Source organism: Chenopodium album, chromosome 10 (genome assembly GCF_948465745.1).
Source record: "Chenopodium album chromosome 10, dcCheAlbu1.1, whole genome shotgun sequence".
Taxonomy (NCBI): Eukaryota; Viridiplantae; Streptophyta; class Magnoliopsida; order Caryophyllales; family Amaranthaceae; genus Chenopodium; species Chenopodium album.
Window position 1 is genome coordinate 9,200,562 of NC_137843.1, and position 22,272 is coordinate 9,222,833.

The 22,272-nt window shown below is 33.8% G+C and overlaps 5 protein-coding genes and 1 non-coding gene across 6 annotated transcripts; 5 read left to right on the forward strand and 1 right to left on the reverse strand.

Moving 5' to 3' along the window:
• Nucleotides 1-252: 252 nt before the first annotated feature.
• LOC145564744 (B3 domain-containing transcription factor VRN1-like) lies at nucleotides 253-1,269 on the forward strand. Its single transcript, XM_081624958.1, has 4 exons — nucleotides 253-559; nucleotides 671-846; nucleotides 955-1,047; nucleotides 1,102-1,269. Exons 1-4 carry the CDS (start codon nucleotides 253-255, stop codon nucleotides 1,267-1,269), a joined length of 744 nt encoding a protein of 247 aa, XP_081481084.1.
• Nucleotides 1,270-1,944: 675 nt separating this feature from the next.
• LOC145564745 (F-box protein At5g07610-like) lies at nucleotides 1,945-2,739 on the reverse strand. The gene has a single exon (XM_081624959.1). It carries the CDS (start codon nucleotides 2,737-2,739, stop codon nucleotides 1,945-1,947), a length of 795 nt encoding a protein of 264 aa, XP_081481085.1.
• Nucleotides 2,740-3,628: 889 nt separating this feature from the next.
• On the forward strand, nucleotides 3,629-3,711 carry TRNAL-UAA (transfer RNA leucine (anticodon UAA)). The gene has a single exon. It is a non-coding gene; the product is annotated as a tRNA-Leu (tRNA).
• Nucleotides 3,712-4,185: 474 nt separating this feature from the next.
• On the forward strand, nucleotides 4,186-10,749 carry LOC145564747 (B3 domain-containing protein LOC_Os12g40080-like). The gene is made up of 8 exons (XM_081624960.1): nucleotides 4,186-4,272; nucleotides 5,402-5,741; nucleotides 5,836-5,999; nucleotides 6,086-6,428; nucleotides 6,518-6,705; nucleotides 6,804-7,025; nucleotides 9,917-10,375; nucleotides 10,468-10,749. The coding sequence occupies exons 1-8, from the start codon at nucleotides 4,186-4,188 to the stop codon at nucleotides 10,747-10,749; spliced, it is 2,085 nt and encodes a 694-aa protein (XP_081481086.1).
• A 2,387-nt stretch (nucleotides 10,750-13,136) lies between these two features.
• On the forward strand, nucleotides 13,137-17,739 carry LOC145562175 (uncharacterized). The gene is made up of 3 exons (XM_081622364.1): nucleotides 13,137-13,402; nucleotides 16,079-16,348; nucleotides 17,493-17,739. The coding sequence occupies exons 1-3, from the start codon at nucleotides 13,189-13,191 to the stop codon at nucleotides 17,546-17,548; spliced, it is 540 nt and encodes a 179-aa protein (XP_081478490.1). The 5' UTR covers nucleotides 13,137-13,188; the 3' UTR covers nucleotides 17,549-17,739.
• Nucleotides 17,740-18,306: 567 nt separating this feature from the next.
• LOC145562176 (putative membrane protein At3g27390) lies at nucleotides 18,307-22,176 on the forward strand. Its single transcript, XM_081622365.1, has 10 exons — nucleotides 18,307-18,502; nucleotides 18,627-18,735; nucleotides 19,079-19,280; nucleotides 19,369-19,499; nucleotides 20,044-20,332; nucleotides 20,496-20,604; nucleotides 20,878-21,014; nucleotides 21,170-21,362; nucleotides 21,488-21,731; nucleotides 21,845-22,176. The coding sequence occupies exons 1-10, from the start codon at nucleotides 18,409-18,411 to the stop codon at nucleotides 21,960-21,962; spliced, it is 1,626 nt and encodes a 541-aa protein (XP_081478491.1). The 5' UTR covers nucleotides 18,307-18,408; the 3' UTR covers nucleotides 21,963-22,176.
• The last annotated feature ends 96 nt before the right edge of the window (nucleotides 22,177-22,272 follow it).

Sequence of the window (22,272 nt, forward strand, 5' to 3'; positions counted from 1 at the left end):
ACGGGTTGAACTGTAAGAAATCATATATGAAAAGACTACGTTTTGTAGCTCTAATTAATTGTAGATGTCGTATAACTTATTATTGATTATTGATGAAATTACTCGTATTATTATTCTTTCCTGTCAGACGAAAAAAGATACTATGTTTGAAAAATGTGGTAGCCTAGCCTGGCTGTTCAATGAAAAGAAATAAATCTGTTCATTCATAACTTCATCTGATGATTTTTTTCTTAGGAATTTCCAAGGAAATTCATGAGTAAACAGGGAAAGGATCTCTCAAATGTCATATACTTAAACATTCCAACTGGTAAAGTATGGCAATTTAACTTGGTCAGAGAAAATGACAAGGCTTTCTTGCAAAAGGGTTGGCCAGAATTTGTCCAGTTCTACTCATTGAATGATAAACATTGCTTGATGTTCAAATACAAAGGGAATTCTCATTTCGATGTCATCATTTTCGACACGAGTGCTTCTGAGATCGAGTATCCGTTTGATCCTGAACCATGTAGGGAAAACAACCCTTTACAAAACAGGAAAACTAATAATTCTTCACAGACAGGTACTTTCAACTTCTAAAGTCATTAACATAAAAAAAATGTACTAAGTGTTGAAACACAAATTACTTACAAACTTGCTATGATTTTCTTATGTAATTTACAAACTTTTTCAGCTCAAAGTATGCAAAGTGTTACATTTGATAAGCTCATAATATCCTACAACAGAAGGTATAGTGCTTTCGGCCCTGAGAAAAAGAAGAGAGTTCGCGCTTATTATTCTGATCACTGTAAGCATCCCTCATTTGCTACGAATATGTATCCATCCTTTGTAGGTTCCAAGTTTGCTATGGTAAGTAATAAGTTTGAAAATTCTCTGTTTTTGTCATGATTTACACATCTGATCATAATTGCTCTTAAATCATGTAATTAGTGAAGTTTATTATGATGAATTAAGCAGGGTATACCAAAAACATTTGCACACAAATTCTTGCACAATGAGCCTTGCCCTGGCACATTCAACCTCCAAACAGATACCGGGAAAGCTTGGCCGGTGAGGAGTTGTGCCTCAGTTGGTAACTATGGTTAGACTACTATCAAGTTGCAGGGTGCAGGATGGAGAAAATTTGTATTAGATAACAACTTGAAAGTTGGCGATATCTGCATCTTTGAGTTGATCAAGAAACAAGAGTTCAAAGTTCACATAATTCGTCTTCCTTATGCTAAGGAAAAACTCGAAACCATACCAACAATAATCGAAGTTGAATCAGACTAAAACAAGGTTGAAGGAATGTGGGTGTGTGTGCTAACTGCTAAGATATTTTGTTCATTATGTATTGCTTTTGGTTGTTGGGAAGTTTAGTCAAAATACTTTGATTTAATAGTTTTGCAAATGGGTGCTATAGTTTATATGATCTTATGTCCGGAATTTATAGTCATGTTGATAATGTAATTTGAACTAGTAATGTGACAACTAAATTAAAGCGAAAAAATATATAAATATCTTTTTGGAAATATTCTTTTTAAATGAGCAACCATGTACGTACAAAGTACGGAATAGTAGTGAAATCAACAACATACGAAGTATTTTGATTTATCAAAGGAACTGGCGTAGGCCAATACTGGAGCTCAAGTCTACTAGAGCAATAGAACTCTTGATGATGTCCTGGAAGTCCTGGAAGAATTTCACCCAATTTGTTCAAACAAGCTGACCCTCCTATATTACATAAATACACCTTATAGTCATTAGTTAAGACATATATCATCTGACTATTAGTCGGGTGTATATAAATAATACGTGCTTCACTTTGACGAGTTGAAGGTGATTTGACCTGGTTAAAACTCACTTTTTTGTAGGTCTTCCAACGTACCTCGTTATTACTATTATTCCCGATGAATTCATTGAGATCGAGTACACTATACTTCATTCGAATACAGTCACCCTTTACATCTACATAAGAGCCCTTATGATAAACACGGGTAGAGTCCTGGCCTCAATAACTCGGCTTGAACTAGGAGTTACATCGAATGGATCAAACATTCCATAACGAACACAAACCATTCCCTTACAAACCACACCCTTAAAAGGTTTAGCAGGGTGTATGCTGTTAGGGGTTCGCCTAACCCTAAGAACAATATCTTTCCAGCTACAAATCTCCGAGCAAAAAACAATCAGATTCAAACTCAAGTAATAAGGATCAGTATCTATCCACTTCAAGTGCCTAATTACAATAACTCTGAACTTATAATAAGGATCCTCACACACTAAACCAACCCATGATGTTGACCCCCGAGTTGGAATCAAAGGAAGAGCAACCCATTGCTTTGTTAATGGATTACAAATGTAGTACTGTCGACCATCATTACTACTCGAATGATCAGTGCATAAGATTAAGTCCTTAAACGTCGCAACAAGTTTTACTTGAAAAGGAAGAAAAGTAAGGGAGAACTTCGGAGAGTTGAATACCTTGTGAAACGGGGAGTTTGTCCGAATCATTCCTTCAATGTTTTTGGTGAGTTGCACTGACAAAAACGTCCATGGAGGTTTCTTCGACGGAAAAGGGAGATTTTTCTTATGATTATGGATCTCTATTGCAAATTTAGGGTTCGATAGTAAAGTTAACCAACGTTTCGATATAATTTTTGCTGTGATTACAGTTTCACAACACGGAAGTCGAATAAATATTTCGATCAATAACTCATCAGCAAGATCTTCAATGATTGTGGTTGATGATAGGTTTTCCATGTTTCTTAGATTTGTCTTAATATTTATACTGTCCTCTGTTTTTTTTTTTTTCTAAAAACTATCCAATTCTTTATGGTAGAAAATAAAAGAAACCTTGATTTTCTGCAACCTACTACACATAAATACATAATATCAAATCTGATTTTAATTCTTAAAGCAATTAAATAAATTATAACTCCATATTATAGAAATGTAAATATTACCATATAAATATAGTTTGATTTATATTAAAGGGATTCTATAAATGTGCCAAAAAATGACATGTTCATAGACATGTCACGAAAATAAAATGGTTAGTGTCAACTGTCAAGCTAGGTTAGTTTACTATCTTTTTACTAAACGGGTCACTATGACACGACTCAACTCACTCATGAATATATAACCAATTATTTATGGTATTAATTAACTAGGCTAGGCTAACAAATATTTTTTTATAGCACAACAAGTCAACAATATGTTATGAATCACATATGTAAAAAGTTTGCTAATGTCAAGGATTTTCATCAGCACATTTAATTAAACAAGTCAACGCAACACCACATGTGTAATCAAATATGTGGTAGTGTCAAACCTTGTGATGATTTCTATAGTAAACATTTGTTACATTGTTGCACCACGCTCTAGATCACAGAATTTCATAAAGTTGATTACATATTACGTTAGATTTAGATTTAGTGTGTGTTATCTTTTGACAATTTGATTATGATAATCTTCTTATGATCAATTATTTTTAAATACTGGAGAATTAAATATGAGGAATGAGGAAAGAACTAGAGAGCAAAGTAACAAACCCACAGAGGAATTAAAAACGGCAAAGTACTTCGCATTAATTTGTGTCAGATTTTTAAAACAGGTTAGTTAGTAACTGCAAGCAAAAAGGTTCATCAAGGCTGGTTTGCCCGAGTGGTTAAGGGGGCAGACTTAAGATCTGCTGCACATAAGTGCGCGTGGGTTCGAACCCCACAGCCAGCATTTTTATTTACCAAAACATTTTTATTTTTCTCCTTAACAATAATGAAAATGCTAACGAATGCTCCGGGGGCGTTGGATAAGCTAGTTAAAAATAAAAGGATTAAATTAAAACTAACATTAATTACACTGATCGACGTGTGATTTTGTCATGCTTTCCCAAATTAATATTACTTTAGGTAAGATTTTAAATGCTTATCTAACGCCTCGGGGGCGTTCGTTCGTTAACAAGATCCTTTTATTAATTATTAATGCATCGTAATTGGAGATTCTACGGATATCAAGTAGGTAAAACAGCAAGAAAACGAAGAGATATCTTTAAAATTTGAAGTATTTATAGTCCATTTACTATGTAGTACTCCACTTTAAAAGGAGAAGTTTAAGAGCTTATTAGAAAGTGGATAGGTGGTTAGTTAATAATTGTCATTTGGCGATATTATTTTCTGATTTTGCAATTTCAACCTTGAGTTCTTCAACATGGAAGAAGGTGATGGGGTTAGTGAGTGGCCTAAAGCTTGCTTTTACAAGATAATACTTGAGCCTCGATTTGATCTCCAAACTTTGGTAAACTCTAATTAATTAATCCCTTTAATTTGTTTGTTGATTTTCTTTCATTTTCCATCAACATCTTTTGGTAACATGGTTAAGGTTATGTTTAGTCATTTACACATACATGCAATGGCACTTTTCCACATTACAAGTAGTTGCATCGTCTAACTTTTGTTAAATATTCTTATTTATATGATTTTTATTTTTATTTTTATATTTTTTTTTGGTGGAATTATTATGTTGATATTTAATATCGTTTTGTATGTAGATAAATGTTACTCTAAATTTATTAGAGAAAGTTTTTGATAGGGAATAGGTAGAAGGTCTAGTAGATGGTGTTTGTCGTTTATTTAAAAATGGTTTGCTGTATTTCTATTTTTTATTTTTGGAATAATTTGTAGATTTGCTAGAATGAGCTCAAGAGAAGAAGAAAAAAAAGTCTCTCAGACTATTTAATGTTCATTATGGTGTGGATTGATGTCTACAGTGTTTTTTATTTTTTTAATACGAGTAATAGTATTTCTTTCTTTCATTTTTTAGTAATATTATTATTATTTATTAATTTTTTTTGGTATAAATGAGCTATGATGGCAAGATTTGATGATTTTGATCCTATCTCAGACATTACCCTTCAAAACTTTAACCAATTCAACTAAGCTCATTTATGTTCACACCACATAAGCTCAGCTGTGGATGTGGGTGTGGGGGTGTTGGTAATTAATCGCTAACATTGATAAGAGTAGTAGGCTAGTAGCTAAAAGCAATTAGCTACTTATTTATTTATATTGAGTAATTAAACAAATAAAAATTAGCAAATTAGTTGTTGCCCTTGTTGGTCCGTATATTTGTTAAGCTATTCATCTATGATTAATTGCAAAAAACTTTATTTATTTTCATTTTGGAATAACCTATAGTTGAGATTTCTGAAACATATTAGAGTGAATTTTAGGATTTGGGAATCAATTTGTTGGCCGGCATAGTAGCTAATTAGCTATTAAATTACACCTTAAATTAATACTTCAAAGTACAACTTTCTTGTAGAAAAAACTATTAGATGTTAATTGGCTTCAAATTACTTATAATGTAACATTGTTTTTTGACAACATACATGGTTGTATGTTCTAATTTTACTACTATTTCTCAGGAAATTCCCAAGGAATTTATGAAAACTCGTGGAAATGATCTCTCTAATTTCATATACCTTAAAATTCCAAGTGGTAAAGTATGGAAATTCAACTTGGTAAGAGAAAATGGCAAGACTTTCTTGCAAAATGGTTGGCAAGAATTTGTACAATTCTATTCATTGTCCCATGGTCATTTCTTAACGTTCAAATATAGAGGCAATTCTCATTTCGATTTAATCATTTTCGACATGAGCGCTTGTGAGATCAAGTACCCGATCCATTCTGAAGCATGTAGAGAAATCCCCCCAATAATGAAGAAAACTATTGGTCTCACTAATAAACCTAGTTCCTTAGAGAAAGGTACATTAGTGTTATTTGCATGTCTCTTTTAATTGTTTTTTCCTTTGAACAAATTTGATATACTTTTTTTGTGTGTGTACATTATCCATGCTAGTCAAAGCAGTGCGAACAAATGTGGATGCTAAGCTCATAATAGCTAGATATAACAGTCTTACTCCTGAGGAAGATAAGAAAGTTCGCGCTTATGCTCAGCAACGTAAGCAACCCTTATTCGTAATCAGGATACAACCATCCTTTGTTATGAGGAACTTTAATATGGTGAGTGAACTATTTTTTTTGGTTTTCCAATGCTACAAGGAATGTATGATTATATTGAGGTTATTTTTGGTGCATTGATTAATTAGGGTGTACCGAAAGAATTTTCAAATAGATACTTGGACAAGAAACGGCCTTTGAATGTCACAATCAACCTCCAAATTGATGCTAGCAAAACTTGGCCAGTGTTAGTTGAGGGTGATTATACACATGTAAAGTTCAGAAAAGGGTGGAAAGATTTTGCATTAGAAAACAAGTTAAAAGTGGGTGATATATGTATCTTTGAGTTGATCAACAAACACAAGTTTCAAGTTCGTATAATTCGTGTTAGTGATGAGAAAAATGTTGAAACTCCACGATCTAGCAAGGAAAGGCCGCCCTTTAAGAAGAGGAAAATTAATGAACATACTTATCCTAGCTCTTCAGTGAAAGGTACCAGAAATCAAATATCTTTAATTTTAATTTAATGTAATTTGTGTTCACTTTATAAGATATAACGTGATAATATTATTTGTGTATAGTATGTACTTCTTCCGAAGGGATGCAAACAAGTATGGATGACAAGTTTATAATAGCTCACAACAAAACTTGTAAGCTCACTCCTGAGGAATACAAGAGAATTCGCGCTTATGCTCATCAATGTAAGCATCCAATATTTGTGACGAAGATGCAACCATCCTTTGTGGGGAGCAAATGTTTTGTGGTGGGTGTACGTAGTTTAGTTGCTAAATCTTGGCATTCCATAAGTATTAAGGTGTTTTAAATGTAACCGGTATTTTTTTATTTTTATTTTTTTTAATTTTGCAGGGTGTACCGAAAGAATTTAGAAAGAGATACTTGGTCAAGGAACAACATTTTTGTCACAAGTTCAACCTTGGAACTGATAGTGGCAAAACTTGGCCGGTTACAATTGTTGCTAACGATACACATGCGAAGTTGAAAATGGGATGGAAATCTTTTGCATTAGATAACAAGTTGTGTGTGGATGATACTTGCATCTTTGAGTTGATCAACCAACAAGAGTTTAAGGTTAGCATAATACGAGTCGCTAATGCTAAGGGAAATCACGAAGATCCAGCAGTCAAAAGTGAATTTTGAGTACAAATGGTTAAGGATATAGCGTACATGTATGCTAAGGTTGCTCTTTGTTTTGGGAATTTCATTTTCATCCATTTTGATCTACCATTAACATAAGGATTTTGCTAACGAACGCTCCCTGGACGTTGGATAAGCATTTAAAATATTACCTAAAATAGTATTAATTTGGAAAAGCATGATAAAATCACGCGTCGATCGGTGTAATTAATGTCAATTTTAAATTTAATCCTTGTACTTTTGGCTAGCTTATCTAACGCCCCTAGGCATTCGTTAGATTTTGCCTTAACATAAATACGGTATGTAATACTCTGAAAATTACCTAATTGTAAACTCAGCATTTTAAGGTTAATATCCTATCTTGTGAGGTCGGATCAAGTATTGAGCTGTCATAATGATTAATGAAGTGGTCAAATATACCGTGCATGTATGATAAATCATGTTGAGTTGTCCGTGTACTTCTTTTCCTAGAGAGCTAGTTCAGTTGTCTTGTAATTCCATACCGTACATTGTTTGAATGGTGTCTTGGAGCAAATATATATACTCCATACTTCCGTAGGATTGATCGATCACATTTCTATTTTAGACATTCAAAGAACGAGAACATTAGACGAATGGCTTGGATTAATTAGACCTTACCAAATCCAAATTCGGTGCAAGGTCCAATATTATTTGGGCTGGACTTACAAATTTTTAATCTCTAATCGATTTAATCCAAATTTTTAATGGTTTCCGTACTCTTCAGTCCAATGTAAAGATAATGACAAAGTCTAGCTAGAGAGCCTAGAGTGTAATAAGTACAAGTTCTGTCCAAACTGACCAAGTATTTATGCCACTTAATAGAACTATCTACTTATACGAAGCATAAATAAAAGATGAGAAAAGGTTCTGTAATCTGATTCTCGAAAAGAAAGGCTCTTTGGCACTTAACCAAAACAATCAATTTTACAACATGAAATAAAAATCAGCTAAAAACTATATATGACATCATATACAGTGCTCAGCACGAAATTAATTCCTAGCATGCTACCCTATCTACTACGAGTACGTACTTGAATGATTTATATTAGTCCACATTCAGTTCAAAATTTATCAGATTTGTTAATTTTCATTCTCTAATAAGGAGTATAATCTAATGTTTTGGACTAGTTTAAAAATAACAAGTCTAAGTAACTTAAATCCGAGTTTTGATACGAGTGTTAATAGAGCTATCTATCCGGTTTGCTTCTATAGTTGTTGTACAAATAAACAAAAATAATGAATATAGCATTGTATACTTATATATTGGTAATAAAGGATTTTGTCTTCTGATTAAAGACCTTAACCATTAGGCAAAACATCCATTTTGCTATACTAAGAAATTGAAATAAAGTGTTCCTTGAAATGAAATTAATAATAAGCCAACTAACCTATGACATGTCTTCAAAAAAAAAAAAACGAGGTACAAAATTAATTCCTAGAAGTAGTTTACATATACTTGGTACATCATGAGATGAGCTTTATATTGAATTTCTCCAATGAAAATTCGAAAACAATGCAAGTTTAGTATCATTGAATAAACACTAAATAAAAAAGGGTTTACTGTTTTACATATGTACGTCAATCGCATGCAATGCAACAGTGCAACTTAATTACTCCTACTATATAACCTGCATGCTAAGCTACTTCATTCCATCATATCAATTCACTTTTCTATACCATCTTATCCAGTACTCCCACCGGCAGCACCACCATCACATCCACCACCACCCGAAACCCATCACAACCACCACCATCTCTCTTCCTTCCGCCGATCAAACCCACAAAAGCCTTCCTCAACAAAAAGACACCCTTCTAGTGTTTAAAATAGTGTAAATTAGGGCCATATCAACCCCCTAAGGAGAAGACTTTCATTCCCGGCGGCATTCTAAAGTGCTATAGGCGGGAGTGCGTGGAAAAACAAGTGGTTTCTGGTTCCAAAAATACAAAGTTGCCCCAATTTCATAGGTAAAATTACCCCCTGATTTTTGCAATACAAATTTATTAGACTGTACAAGTTAATTTTTAAGAAATTCTTACCTAGATAGCTTCCTACCGCCCCTAACCAATAAAGGCTTTACAAGCACCCCTGCATTTCCAGGGAACTTCAAAGTTTAACAAAGTTAATTTTTAAAATTAATTAGAGTTACTATATTGTTCTACGATGTTGAAGTTGCTGTTTTTCTTTTTTGGTAATGTTGGATACTTGATAATTATTGTTTAATTTGTAGTTGTTGCCCTTGTTGATTAATGGATTGAATTACATATTATTTAGTTGTTGTACGTCACTGAACTCTTTTTTAACTGTCTGTCTTACAAAATTAAGTGTTGTCCAAATAACTCTAGTTCTCTAAATCTATCAAAAATGGTAGGCTAGGTTGCTACATGTCTTATAAATATATACGAGTAATTTAGATTTTAAATCATGTACAAGTTTATTACTTAAACCAATTTAAAATATAGAATCAAAGTTAGAACGGTAAAGGTCCATTTTGTCTCATAATGCTTTTTTTCGATAGATCGAGTGAAAAATGGCCAGTTCATCAACACATTTTGACGACGAATGCCCTAAATTCTTCAAAGTGTTTCTCCCGAAGGATTGCTCAAACCAATTGGTAATTAATCCCGATCATTTTCTTTATGTAGTTATGTACACTTTCTTATCAAGTTCAAGTATATTACTATTAATTATTTTGAGAGTGAGGAATAGCTCAAGTGGTTAAAGCTCCCTTCTCGATTTTAATAGATTTTGAGATTGATTCTCATCACCTGTCAAGCTAATTATTTTCCCTCTCTTATATGACCAGCACATTTGTTCCGATTTCAAGACCCACCTCCAAACAGCCATAAAAAGAAAGGCCACAATCTTCAGGCCGGGAACAAACCAAGAATGGAAAGTGGGTTTGGAAGAGGAAGAAGAAGAATTCTACTTCAGAATGGGTTGGAAAGAGTTCGTGAGAGAAAATGACTTAAAAGTTGGAGAGTTTATGGTATTTACATACCTAGGAAACTCCAACTTTAGTGTCAAACTCTACGGCACACACGGCTGCCTTAAGGAGACTGTCCAAGAAGGAGAAGCACCTGCCGAGATTGAACTCATGTACAAAAGAGGCAAACAGACTAGGAGACCGGGGGCAGGTCGACCACCTTCGTATGACCCCGACGAGGAATTAGTTAGGGTGGCCGAGGCTTATCGGAGTGCTCACTCCGATATTCCTTCTTTCATGGTCAAAATCACTACTAGCTACCTCACCCACAACTTGGTGGTACGTATATACTTTATTTTATTTTACTTTAAATATTGATAGAGAATATACGCAGAATAAACATATTACTTTATTTTTTAAATGTTTTGTAGAATATACCAGTGCAGTGGGTGAATGCCCATATGGAGGGAGGTGATGTGCGAGAAATCAAGCTACAAGGGCCGTCGCCCAGGAAAACATGGACGGTGAAGATGACCATCTATCGTCCATCGTCCGGCTCTAATTGTAAGCTATCAAAGGGATTATCGGCATTTTTCCAAGATAATTACGTCCAACTTGGAGATATTTGTGTGCTCGAGCTTGTGAAAAATGTGCCTGATACTTTGAAAGTTACAATTTTTCGTAAGAATGATGTACTTGTATTTCAATCTTAGGTTATGTATGTATTATTTGAGTTATATTTAATTAATTAGGATTGTTGTCTTTTTTTTTTTTTTTTTTTTTTTTTAAAGGTTTTTAATCTAGCTTTTTAATCGTCTTATTTTATGTTAATGTAATTTGCAACTCTATTGAAAGTAATTAGTTCGTTAGATTTTATGCATATTGGTTTTATTTTACCCTTAGTTACTTAGTTATTGGGTTGGTTTATAATCGTCTCGTATTAAATCAATAAGCTTTATTCCTTGCATCATTATATAACTTCATACATAACACGGACAAATTAATAAAAAACAATATATTCCGTATTAAAATAACTAATTAAGGGCATGCATACGAACAAAACACGGATTGAAATTCCTTATAATGTTGTACTCCGTATTGTAATTCGTAATGTTCCGGATGGCTTGTTCAGATCAAACTAACAGACAAACACACATAAAATCTTTAATTGAAATAAATGAAGTCATCAATAATGATCAGACAACTCCAAAGCCGAGGAGAACCAAGAAAAGATTTAATGTTGAGTACTGCTGTACTGCATGCATATTGCATATATTGAAGTGCATTAAATCATTCTTACTACGAGTACACAAAATCAATCTGCAGATCTCTTTTGTACTCCGTATTCAAGTTTTCTGTTATAATGAAACAACAAACCCTATCAGAATTTAAGAATTTACTACTCACAATTCTATACATAGTAATGTTTATCAAAACTAGTAATTACACTAACTGAACAAAGTTTTTTTTTTATTTTTTTTTTTATTTTTTTTTATAAAAAAAATATAACTGAAAATGAGCTATTTTTATTTGAGTAATTAAAGAGTATCTCATAACCTTATGAAACTCATGGCAGTGATTTAGGCATATAACTTGTATTGTGTCCCTTAGGTCATTGACAGTTTATATATATATATATATATATATATATATATATATATATATATATATATATATATATATATATATATATATATATATATATATATATACACATTGGAAAGAAAGATCAAGTACAAGTATTGTAAGAACTAAGAAGAACATTAATTACATCACAAACATTTTTTTTTTATCATGTTTAAATGTGACAGATATTGTCTTCGCTTTCTAGTATATGAAGTACTCGATGAGTAGAGATGGCAATGGATCGGAGGTGGGTCGGATGACGCTTCATCCGCCTCCATCCACGCATTAACAATCTAACTGTCATCCGATCCATCCATCACCTAATTTTCCTTCATCCACATCCGATCCATCCAACATCCATGGATGAATCGGGTGATAATTTGGGTGAAATAAATATATAAATACAACTTTGCACTTTCATATTTAAAATAAAGATTTGAAAAAAAAAAAGTGATCAATTTATAGAAACTTCAATTCATCCTTCTAATACTTGTTCCTTTCAACTAAATTAAAAATACATGTCAATTCCTAACATTACAAATAGACATTAAATTATCAAAAAAAGTATTTATTTTTATTTTTTTATATATAAATTTAACGGGTGGATGGATGGGTCGAGTGATGGGTTGGATGTATCATCATCTGAATCTGACCCGATCCGTCACCCCACCCATCCATCCACCATCCGTCATCCGCTTAAGTTTGGGTTTTCATCCATATGTTGGATCGGGTGGATGGTTATCTATCGGGTATTTGGATGATATTGCTATCCCTATCGATGAGTCGATGTACATATTTCATTTTTGTCGTATAGACTTAAGGTTACATATCTTCTTTCAAGAAAAAAAAAAGGTTACAAATCTATGGATCGGAAGGTAATTGACCTTAGTTATTGGCTAATATTCCATGCATTTTTTTTTTTGAAAGAACATAGTAGTGCATACGGGAAACCTCACTTGGACTATGATCTTTCTCTAGATTGACTTGTTCAACTCCTGCACATTAATCTAGCTGAAATGATAGCAACAAAATACTGCGGCATTTCAAACGGCTAACATTTAGGCAATTATTTTTGCATCACAAGGGCATAATGACAATTTTTTAGAGTTGACTTGCATCTCATTCTAGCCCAACCTAATTTAGATTGAAACTCAAGTCATGCCTAATTCTATTTTGATCCAAAATTCAAGACTCGTCTAGTTTGAATTAAACCCAAATTTGAACTTCTTATCCATTCTAAAACTAACTCGAGTGACATGAACCGAAGTACTACACAATTAAAGTTAAAACTTGGCTCAACCAAAAGACTCATTTGATCTGATCTAATCTACACTTAACCCAACCCCAACACAACAAACAATCATCTTGTCAAAAATAAATAAATAAATAAATAAAATTGTAGAGCAAATTTCTTTCTTGAGAAATATATGAAAGTACAAAAATGCCCCTTAGATTTTAAGAGGATAGAGTTCGTCGATTTATCAGTGCGGAAGGCGTAGAGTTGAGCGAAGAAGCGGTCTGTAAAAATGGCTTCAGTGGTTGGGAATACTCTTGCAATATCGCCGGCTATTTGCTCGCCGGAGAAAACACCGACGGTTGTCGTAAGAAATTCCGGCGCTTCTTTTTCATTTTCCCGACGCTGTTTTTCTCTCTCTTCTCTCTCCTTCCGTCGCCCTTCCACCCTAAATACCGACGCCATCTTCCGCCGACGTTCATCTTCTTCCTTTCGTTGTTTCGCTGGTAAGATTCTTTTTATCATTCTTCTTTTCTATCGGAATTCGCTTAATTTATATTTATACCTTGTAATTTTGCATCAATTTTGCTTCTTTTTTCTGATTATTACTTGATTTTTATGCTGATTTTTTTTTTTTTTTTTTTTTTTTTGTTTAATCTGTTAATTCTGGATTTATTTGACCTAATTTGCGAGTTTCGGTTTCAATTTAGATATTGCGATGCCTAATTAATGTAATTATTGATAAAATTGGTATCATTCTTGTTCTGTGTTGATTAAGCTTAACATTATGGTTTTTAAAGAGTAATTAATTTGTGCAAAATTCAAAACAATTTGATTGGAAGTTTGCTGATTTTGAGTTATGAACTTTAACTTTCCGGTAGTTAGGGTGGCTCTATGGTGATTATGATCGCGAGGAACCAAACTGTGTTTAGCTAAATTTCCTTGGAAATTGCTTGCTAGTTTCCTGACTATTGGAGATAATGAGATAGGTTATGGTGGAAGTAATGTTAAGATTAAATTTTAGAATAATAAGCCACCAATCAATCAGGTTGAAGAGTTTGATTAAGGGTGATCGTGGCTACTCGATCTAATTTTGTAGGGTCTTTTCAAAGGAGAAGGCGATGAATTTTGAGCTGATAAATTGCACTTTTAAAAAAGAGTGCATTTCCATGGAGAGGAATGACTATATGAGTATAGGATTTCAACCTTAATTAACACTTGGGAAGTCTATGGTTTCAAAATCAAGGGAAGTACCCTCTTCTCTTTCACACCCCTTCACAGCTTTGGTCTATGGCACAATTAGAAGTCTAATTATGAAGGCTTTTGCCCTGCCAAATCCTAAAGACAGAGGGTCTTTCATTCCCTTCTAATGATATTTTCCATCATCATTTATAGATCAATCTTTCCACGAGATTCTAAGACTACAAAAGATTTCAATGACAATATAATTCCAATCTGGAAAAGGCACTTCAATGGTGTGCCTTTTCGTTTTTCTTGAATCTTGATTATGTAAAGCCTCCTAGAATTTGGAAGTGCCAACATCGTTTTCTTTGCAATAAATACTTTCCCTTTGCTACTTGCACATGGGTATTTGGTGAATTTGTGTTACAAGTTACAACTATTATCCTATGAAGTATCAGGATTTAGGAAGCCACTATACATTGGTCCTACACTTTCCATCCTTTCCCTTAACATATACTGCTTTATGTTCCATTCAACAACAAAGAATAGGTTTCCTTACAAAAGTACAGACAAAGTCACTAGGATCATGTATCAAGATTAGTAAACCAATGCCAAATAAGGGGTGTAAAATATAAATAGTGTTTACAGCTTTACTCTCAGCTCATTTAAATTTTCAACTAACATATGCAAACATTCTGTATCATATAGAAAGAGAATAGCCTCTTCACTCTTAAAACCCAGTTCAATGGCATAAATAGCTTGTAGGCTATCAAGATAATGGTTCAGCAGTTCACTATGACCCACTGTAAACAAGTCCAAGTAGTGAAGTACATCATAATAGTTGCGTCCATGAGGAATATAAAAAGAAAAGGCTATCATCCCAATTTCATCATACTTAATCTCACTTGTATACAAAGTATATACCAAAACGATGTACAAATTCGAAGAGCAAAGTCAAAGTAACCCTTGGTCATTCCTACATCAAAACCAAGTAATTACATATCCATCTATTTTGTTCCCAAGTTTGAGGTTTGACAGACCAACCGTGAAAATAACCCGAGGGTCATAATTGATAGCATTTTTAATAATTTAATCAACACAAGCAATTATGTATTTGTTGTGCCCCCAAATAAAGTCTCATTGCCTTTTGCACATGTTTTAGGAAGGTAAGTTGGGGTGTGTTGTTTAAAGTTGAAAGAAAAGGATGGAAATGGGGGCTTTGTTGATTAAAGTGAAGAAGAAATAAGATAGTGGGTTTTGATTGTTTAAAGGTGAAAAATAGTCATAATAAAGGTACTGGATCAATACCAATGACTTTTTAAGGGACAAGATTTTTGGGTTAAATGAGACTTTTGATTGGGGACAAAGAAAATCATAGGTATTAATTAATCTAAATTTGTACTTCTTTTTAGTAAAGCTGTAAATGTATTCCTTCAATCTGAGTGTATACTTAAGTTTCATATTGCTAGGAACACTTAATTTCCATCTCTGGTTTTTTCTTAAACATTATTTGAGCATCAAATGCTTGGCTGTCTGATATATCAGATACCATGATATGTACACCCCTTACACCTGGGATTCTCCCAACCTTGGTGCTATAAAGAATTCTTTGCTGTCATAGCATTTGTTGGGCACACAAGGATTAATCTTCCTCATTTCTTAAACCTTTTGCTATGTGAAAGCTCATTGGAGGCCCAACACATTTGAATCATTTTTAGCAGATTTCTGAGAATAATGAAGAGTTCATTTTTTGGTTGCTTGCATAATACTTCTTATGAAGAACAGAAGAAAGGAAGAGTGCAATCCTGAGGCAAAAGGATGTTTCCCATTTAGAGTACATATAGAAAGCTAACCCTCATAATGTGTACTTTGTGCTTAATTACTATAGAAAATAATAGAGGAAAGGTGGTCTCCTAATTATGTGCTTGTGTAATAAGTAATGACCTGGCAATTATGAGTATACTATAAGTTAGTAACACCCTCTTGTATTATTTATGCAGCTCTTACTCCTGAGTTGAAGACTACTATCGATAAAGTAGTGAGTTCGAACAAAGTGATTCTGTTTATGAAGGGAACCAGGGATTTCCCTCAATGTGGATTCTCAAATACTGTTGTACAGGTATTGAAGTCTCTGAATGTGCCTTTTGAAACTATTAACATTCTTGAAAACGAGTTTCTGCGTCAAGGTTTGAAGGAATACTCAAGCTGGCCGACCTTTCCGCAGCTTTATATTGATGGGGAGTTCTTTGGTGGTTGTGACATCGTAGTCGGTAAGTTCTTCAGAATTTATTAGGTTACAGTGACTTGCTTTCCTTTAAGAGGTTATATATTTGAATCGTCTTTTTTGACATGTTGGTTGTCAATTTGTCATTATAGCATAAGGTCATTGACAAATGAAGTATTCTGATCTTTGTCATAGTTAAAACATAACTATACCCAACTCTGCTTCAAAATGAAAGAAGAGTTATAGGATCAATGGGAACCTTGCATTGTTTACTGAAACTCATGTCATGATTTGACTACAGGCTGTACTGTTATAGTGTTATAAATTTATAATCCTCTCTCCTTTGATGTAGTCAAAACAAAACTAGACCCAATTCTGCTTCTGGTGGATTAAGAGTTAATAGAACTATGGGAATTTTTTTAACTGTAACTTCTGTCTTTGATTTGACTACAGTTTTTAGAGTGTTATGTGAAGAATTGTTTATTTCCTTAGTTTGGTGGAAAAATGAGAGGTTAGATGAATTCTGACAGCTGATAAACTTATGTAAAAGCTGCGAATTTCATCCGTAGTGCATAGAAAACATTTCATTTGGTTTCTCTTTCTTGAAGGCCGAGTAATCATCCACCCCTCCCCCTTCTTTTTTTGTAATCTTTCATCAGATTTACTTTGCACCGCCAACAAAACACTTTGGTCCTCGTCATAACTCTTAGGCCTCTTTCACAAATAAATCAATCCTAACTGGGAAGATTTTGAAATGGTTCCACTCTGCTGAAGGTATCAAGGACTACAATGTAAAGTTGTAACTTCATCATTGATTTCTATTCACATATTTTTTAAGTACAGTACTGTTTAGGAAGTATTGTGCGAGTATTTCCCTCATAAAATACCTGTACGCTGTGGAAAGTTGGGTCTACATTGCTGTTAGCCACGCAGGCTTTGGACATAACTTAGAACTATTAAGATTAGTGTAGGTAGATTTTAATTCCAGCTCTCCAATCTAAACTAAGGGTGATCTTGTTAGTGCTTCCTGAAGCTCTTTGACCTCTAAGTAATTTGTGTTATAGTTGCTTTGAGCTTGCTTGTAAAATTTCTTAGTATTATTATGGGGGAAGAAAATGCATGCATTAATTAATTTCTTACGCGTAATATAGTTCTTTGAATATCTTTTCTGAATCATGTTTCCTTTACAGAAGCACTCAAAAGTGGGGAGCTGCAAGAAACGCTGGAGAAGGCTATGTGCTCATGATGCCAATATGAGCTACTTGTAATTTGTAAAGTTTCTATATAAATACTTTAATGGATACAATTTATACTTTGGCTGACTGAAGCTAGCGAGTGCATTGATGACTATCATCTTATACACTTTTAGATCTGTTTTACAAGCAGCAAGACTTATTAGAGGCTGCTCGTTTTTCCTTGAAATTTTTTGATTTGGTTTTTATTTTTCCCTTGTCATTGACATTGGATAAACAGTTCATTGCATACTATGGGCATTACTTATGCAAACCGATATACCTGCACCTTCGAAGTTCATCATCACTTTTGACGGGTATTTCATCCCTTACATGTTCGCCCTCAATTTCCTTTTTAGTTTCATACTTTCGTGTCACCTTAGATAATTTTCGTATATACAAAAGTTAGAATGTAAATATGGGTCACCATATCCGTTGAATAAGTCTAGTCAAATTGGGTCTAGTTTTGAATCATGCTAAATTAATATGTCCATATAAGTCGAAATATAAATCGGATTAGGTTGGATTTATTCAGGTCAGTTCGGTTTTTTACGCCTTAGTGTTGAAATACTCATACAAAGTACGGAATAACAAATGTGTTCATGCCTATTAATTAAAGGAGTCAGCTTTATTTTTTTTTTTCCTACAAGTATAACAAAAGGAAAAAGACTTTTTGCACCTCGAGTAAATGAATGAAAAAGAAATTTCACCTCATGCTGCACGCGGAACTGTCATCTTCCCAAAAATGTGCACCTACCATTTTAGTACACAAAACTTCTATCAGTTGACCCAAAATCTCAGACCATCATCAATCAATTTTCAGTTAATTACAGTTAAAATCTTCCATTAAACTTAGAAACATAAAAAAAAAAAAATGCAAATCCCCAAAAATATATGGTTTATGATCGCTTATTTCATCCTCTTTATCCCTGTTTTCATCTTCCTTTTCTTGCTTGGATTTGCCAAAGGTAATACCTTTCCTGTTTTTTTTTTTTTTTTTTTTTTTTTTTTTTTTTTTTTTTTTTTTTTTTTTTTTGGAGTGAGTTAACTTTCATGTTCCTAAAATACCCTTGTTCTGAATTATTGTTGCAGGTGCTATAATTAGTCCTTTTGTATTTCTTATAATTGCATTTGGTGATACTGGGGTTGTCATTGGTCTATGGCCTCTTCATCTTTTCTGGAGTATCTACTGCTTGATCAAGTAATTAATCACACATCTTTGCTTACTTATTTTTTTAGATTAATAATTTTAATTGAAAGTTGTAAATATTTTAGTATGATTATACACTGGTTTTAAATTTGATTAATTACTTAATTATACATCTTCTTCCTTCTTACGGAGCTCTAAATTTAACGTTATAGTCTAATGATAGTAATTGTTAGTTGTAGCTATAAATTAATGGTCAAATTAGTGCAGGGACGATGAAAAGATAACTATTGCTACTGTTTTTGAGCTGAAGAAGTAGATAACTTTATATTAGGCTTAATACTTGTGTGTAAATATTAAATAATGTGTATTTTTATATTTTTTTGGGGTGTTACAGAACAAGGAAATTTGGACCATTTATGAAATGCCTATTGATATTGTTGGTTCCTATACCAATAGCTATCTGGACAGTGGTGGGAGTAATAGGGAGTGCGATCATGGGAATCGGGTATGGCTATGTGTGGCCGGTAATGGAAACATTTAAGGCCATCAGCAAAGAAGGGGAATCTCTTGCTATGAAGTTGGTTTGGGTCTTCACGGTAATGTTTGGGAATTTGTTCATTGCCTGTTTGCTTCTATAATCAAGTCTTTGATGAATGGCTGTTAATTTGGATTGAAATTGTGTAGGATGGAACATGGAACAATATTTGGGGTGCTTGCACCATTGTTCGGGATTTTGCTGATTTTTCATTCCATTCTTACTTTTCTGTCATGGATGAGCTGCTTGACGCTAGGGGAGAGGAACCTATTGAACTTAAGTATGATCCATCATAATTCTTATTTGGCTTATTGGCTACATTATTCATTTTTCTTTTTGTTTGAGTCATTAGCAGTTGCGTCTTCTTGTCTTGCTTAGTAGGGCAAAAGCCAAAAGGTCGCATAAATCTTGATCCTTAGTGTATTTGTCTTTCAAAACAAAAGTTGATAGTTTGTTTCTACCTTTTTCTTTAATTTTGGATCCTCATTCCGCTAATGGCATAATGAGTTTTCTTTTGATAGATAATTATCCCTTATAGAAACTTGACTGAACCACATAGATAATAGTCTTCCAACACTTTTCTGTTGTTTTAATATGGACCAAGTCATCTTATCTACTACGTTGTATTTATAAAAGAGAGAGGCCATTGCGTATTTTAGTGCATCACCTTGTATATGTATATATGTTCATATATGATCTCATGACTTAGTGCTATTTGAATAATGTGATGTTGTTCATTTTATTTTTATATTGATGTTCTGATTACCCACCAGGATTTAATCTTGTTTTCATTATGAATTTATGACTCTTATATTACCTTGCAGGGTCACTGTGTTACCAGGATGTCTCCTATCAGCCATACTTGGGATAGTTGTTGATATCCCAATCATTACATTAATAACTATCTATAAAACTCCAATACTTTTATTCAAAGGTTGGCAACGTTTGATACAAGATCTCATAGGAAGGGAAGGGCCATTCCTGGAAACAGTTTGTGTTCCTTTCGCTGGCCTTTGGATTCTCTTGTGGCCGGTCGTGGCATTCTTTGCCATGCTGCTTGGTATCCTTTCGAGTTTAGGTTTTGGATGTTATGCTGCTGTTGTTGCATATGAGGTAGTTCATATAAACCTAGTGATTAAATATAGAGTAGCATTTTCCATTTGTTTTTTTTCTTTTTACTGTGTGTTCTGTACTTGCTTTCATTTTACTCAATTCTGATACTATAACATCTCTGACTGACTGACTCCCGCATTATTTTCTCTTCTGTGAATTGTAGGAGAATTTAACAAAAAGAGGAATACTATATGTAATTGCTTCTCCATCCATATATGATGAGTACACAAACGACTTACTATACCTGCGAGAAGGTTCCTGCTATCCTAGGAGTATATATTGATATGTTTTGAATTTCATTGGTTTTTCTCATAGCTGTCATCCCCCCTCCTTGTTTTGAAACAACATTGTAGAGAAAATAATGAAAAGTGGAATCAAAACTTCAACTTACTCTTGATGCATAAAGGTGTGTGGTTTATGAGTATATAATATATGGAACATTTGAAGTATTGAACTATTTGAAACTTTACTTGCATAGTTGCGTACTTGATAAACTCATGTAGTCATGCTGGAAACCATATGAAAGCCTCTCTGTACTTGGGCAGCCAGACCTAGATATCGTGATCTTGTTGACCCTGGTCCAGATCCGATGCCATTGAAGGAACTCCGTAAACAGCCTGATGCAGAAGAACCTTTGATTACACAACTTTCTGATGAAGCAAACCCACTTCAGGCGAAAGTGGTAAGAACTTTGTAAATATCTGGAGCACTTGATCAGTATGTAATATTAATTATGGCATGTCTGTTTCAGTTTTCTGACTCGTAAACTATTAAACTGTCTTTATCTCCCACCATAGATTAATTAATTGTTATGCATTGCATTATGATGCTTTTTAGATATGGGACAACCTTTTTAAAGCTTATGAGGACATAGGAGTGGAACTTTTTCGAGCTAGAGCCATTGGACTGCAGGATCTGGAAAGTTGGAAGCACTCAAAAAATAAGATTGTGAACATTGGTATACCAGCATATGTCTTCCTTGAGTGCTTCCTCAGATCCATCAAGAGTGGTTCTGCTGGCTTTATCATCCGTAAGAGAAACTTGCTTGACTTCTATACTTTCCATTTTTCTGTTATTGTGGTTCCTCTTTACTGATTCTGTGCATCTCCATAATTCTGACTACATTTCTTCTGTGTTGCTTTTCTTCTTTAATAGGCGATAATGTTGAAATAACGGGAGTGAACAGACCGGAGGGAAGAATCTTTGATTGGCTTTATGAACCTATGTGTGTCATGAAAGAGCAAGTTAGGCATATGAATTTGACAGAAGCAGAAGAATTGTATTTCTACAAACACTGTCTATATGCCGGTGATATTGAGAAAATTGAGGCCTGGCAGAATGGAGGCATTCCTCCCTCTGATGAGATCAAGAAGGCTCAACTGGAGGGTATAAGTAGAAGGTAGGTGTAAAGGGGAAATATTTCTAGCTATTCTCACTCTCGTACTAATATTTTTCTTCTGTGCTGCCCATGCTGTTTCTTATATGTATACTTCCATTTGCAAATTGTTTCAGATTGCAAGGACTTTGCTTGACATTATCAAGGCTGCCTACATCAAGACGCCGATTCTATAAAGTTGTTAACAAAATAGAACAAGAAGTAACAAAGCCCAGCAACGATATTGAGGTATAAGTCAGCCTAGCTAAGAGCCTAAGACTGCACACTTCAAGATGTTGATACTTCTGTCATAATGATTGTATATCTTTCCAATTTGTTGTTTATTTAGATCTTGCCTTTGACTTTACACAGACAAATTACCTGATCAGTTGATGGAATTTTGTATCAGTTTGCTCTCCCATTATTTTACTACTGTGCTATTCAGTAACCTCTTACTATTATTTTTATCATTCATCTTACTCATGACATCTATGATCCCCGTCAAATTTATTTTATTTACTTGTCAGCATTTCTGGAAATCTGCCTATAAGGTCATACAGGCTAC

What these genes read in the sequence shown, in the direction of transcription:
- LOC145562176 (XM_081622365.1), top strand. Translation starts at nt 18,409, where the DNA reads ATGCAAATCCCCAAAAATATATGGTTTATGATCGCTTATTTCATCCTC. An exon ending in GAGGAACCTATTGAACTTAA is followed by an intron (nt 19,500 to 20,043) that starts GTATGATCCATC and finishes ATTACCTTGCAG; the next exon opens with GGTCACTGTGTTACCAGGAT. An exon ending in AGGTTCCTGCTATCCTAGGA is followed by an intron (nt 20,605 to 20,877) that starts GTATATATTGAT and finishes GTACTTGGGCAG; the next exon opens with CCAGACCTAGATATCGTGAT.
- LOC145564744 (XM_081624958.1), top strand. Translation starts at nt 253, where the DNA reads ATGAGTAAACAGGGAAAGGATCTCTCAAATGTCATATACTTAAACATT. An exon ending in TAATAATTCTTCACAGACAG is followed by an intron (nt 560 to 670) that starts GTACTTTCAACT and finishes AAACTTTTTCAG; the next exon opens with CTCAAAGTATGCAAAGTGTT. An exon ending in TAGGTTCCAAGTTTGCTATG is followed by an intron (nt 847 to 954) that starts GTAAGTAATAAG and finishes TGAATTAAGCAG; the next exon opens with GGTATACCAAAAACATTTGC.
- LOC145564747 (XM_081624960.1), top strand. Translation starts at nt 4,186, where the DNA reads ATGGAAGAAGGTGATGGGGTTAGTGAGTGGCCTAAAGCTTGCTTTTAC. An exon ending in TTATGAGGAACTTTAATATG is followed by an intron (nt 6,000 to 6,085) that starts GTGAGTGAACTA and finishes TTGATTAATTAG; the next exon opens with GGTGTACCGAAAGAATTTTC. An exon ending in TCCTAGCTCTTCAGTGAAAG is followed by an intron (nt 6,429 to 6,517) that starts GTACCAGAAATC and finishes ATTTGTGTATAG; the next exon opens with TATGTACTTCTTCCGAAGGG.
- LOC145564745 (XM_081624959.1), bottom strand. Translation starts at nt 2,739, where the DNA reads ATGGAAAACCTATCATCAACCACAATCATTGAAGATCTTGCTGATGAG.
- LOC145562175 (XM_081622364.1), top strand. Translation starts at nt 13,189, where the DNA reads ATGGCTTCAGTGGTTGGGAATACTCTTGCAATATCGCCGGCTATTTGC. An exon ending in TTCCTTTCGTTGTTTCGCTG is followed by an intron (nt 13,403 to 16,078) that starts GTAAGATTCTTT and finishes TTATTTATGCAG; the next exon opens with CTCTTACTCCTGAGTTGAAG. An exon ending in TGGTTGTGACATCGTAGTCG is followed by an intron (nt 16,349 to 17,492) that starts GTAAGTTCTTCA and finishes TTTCCTTTACAG; the next exon opens with AAGCACTCAAAAGTGGGGAG.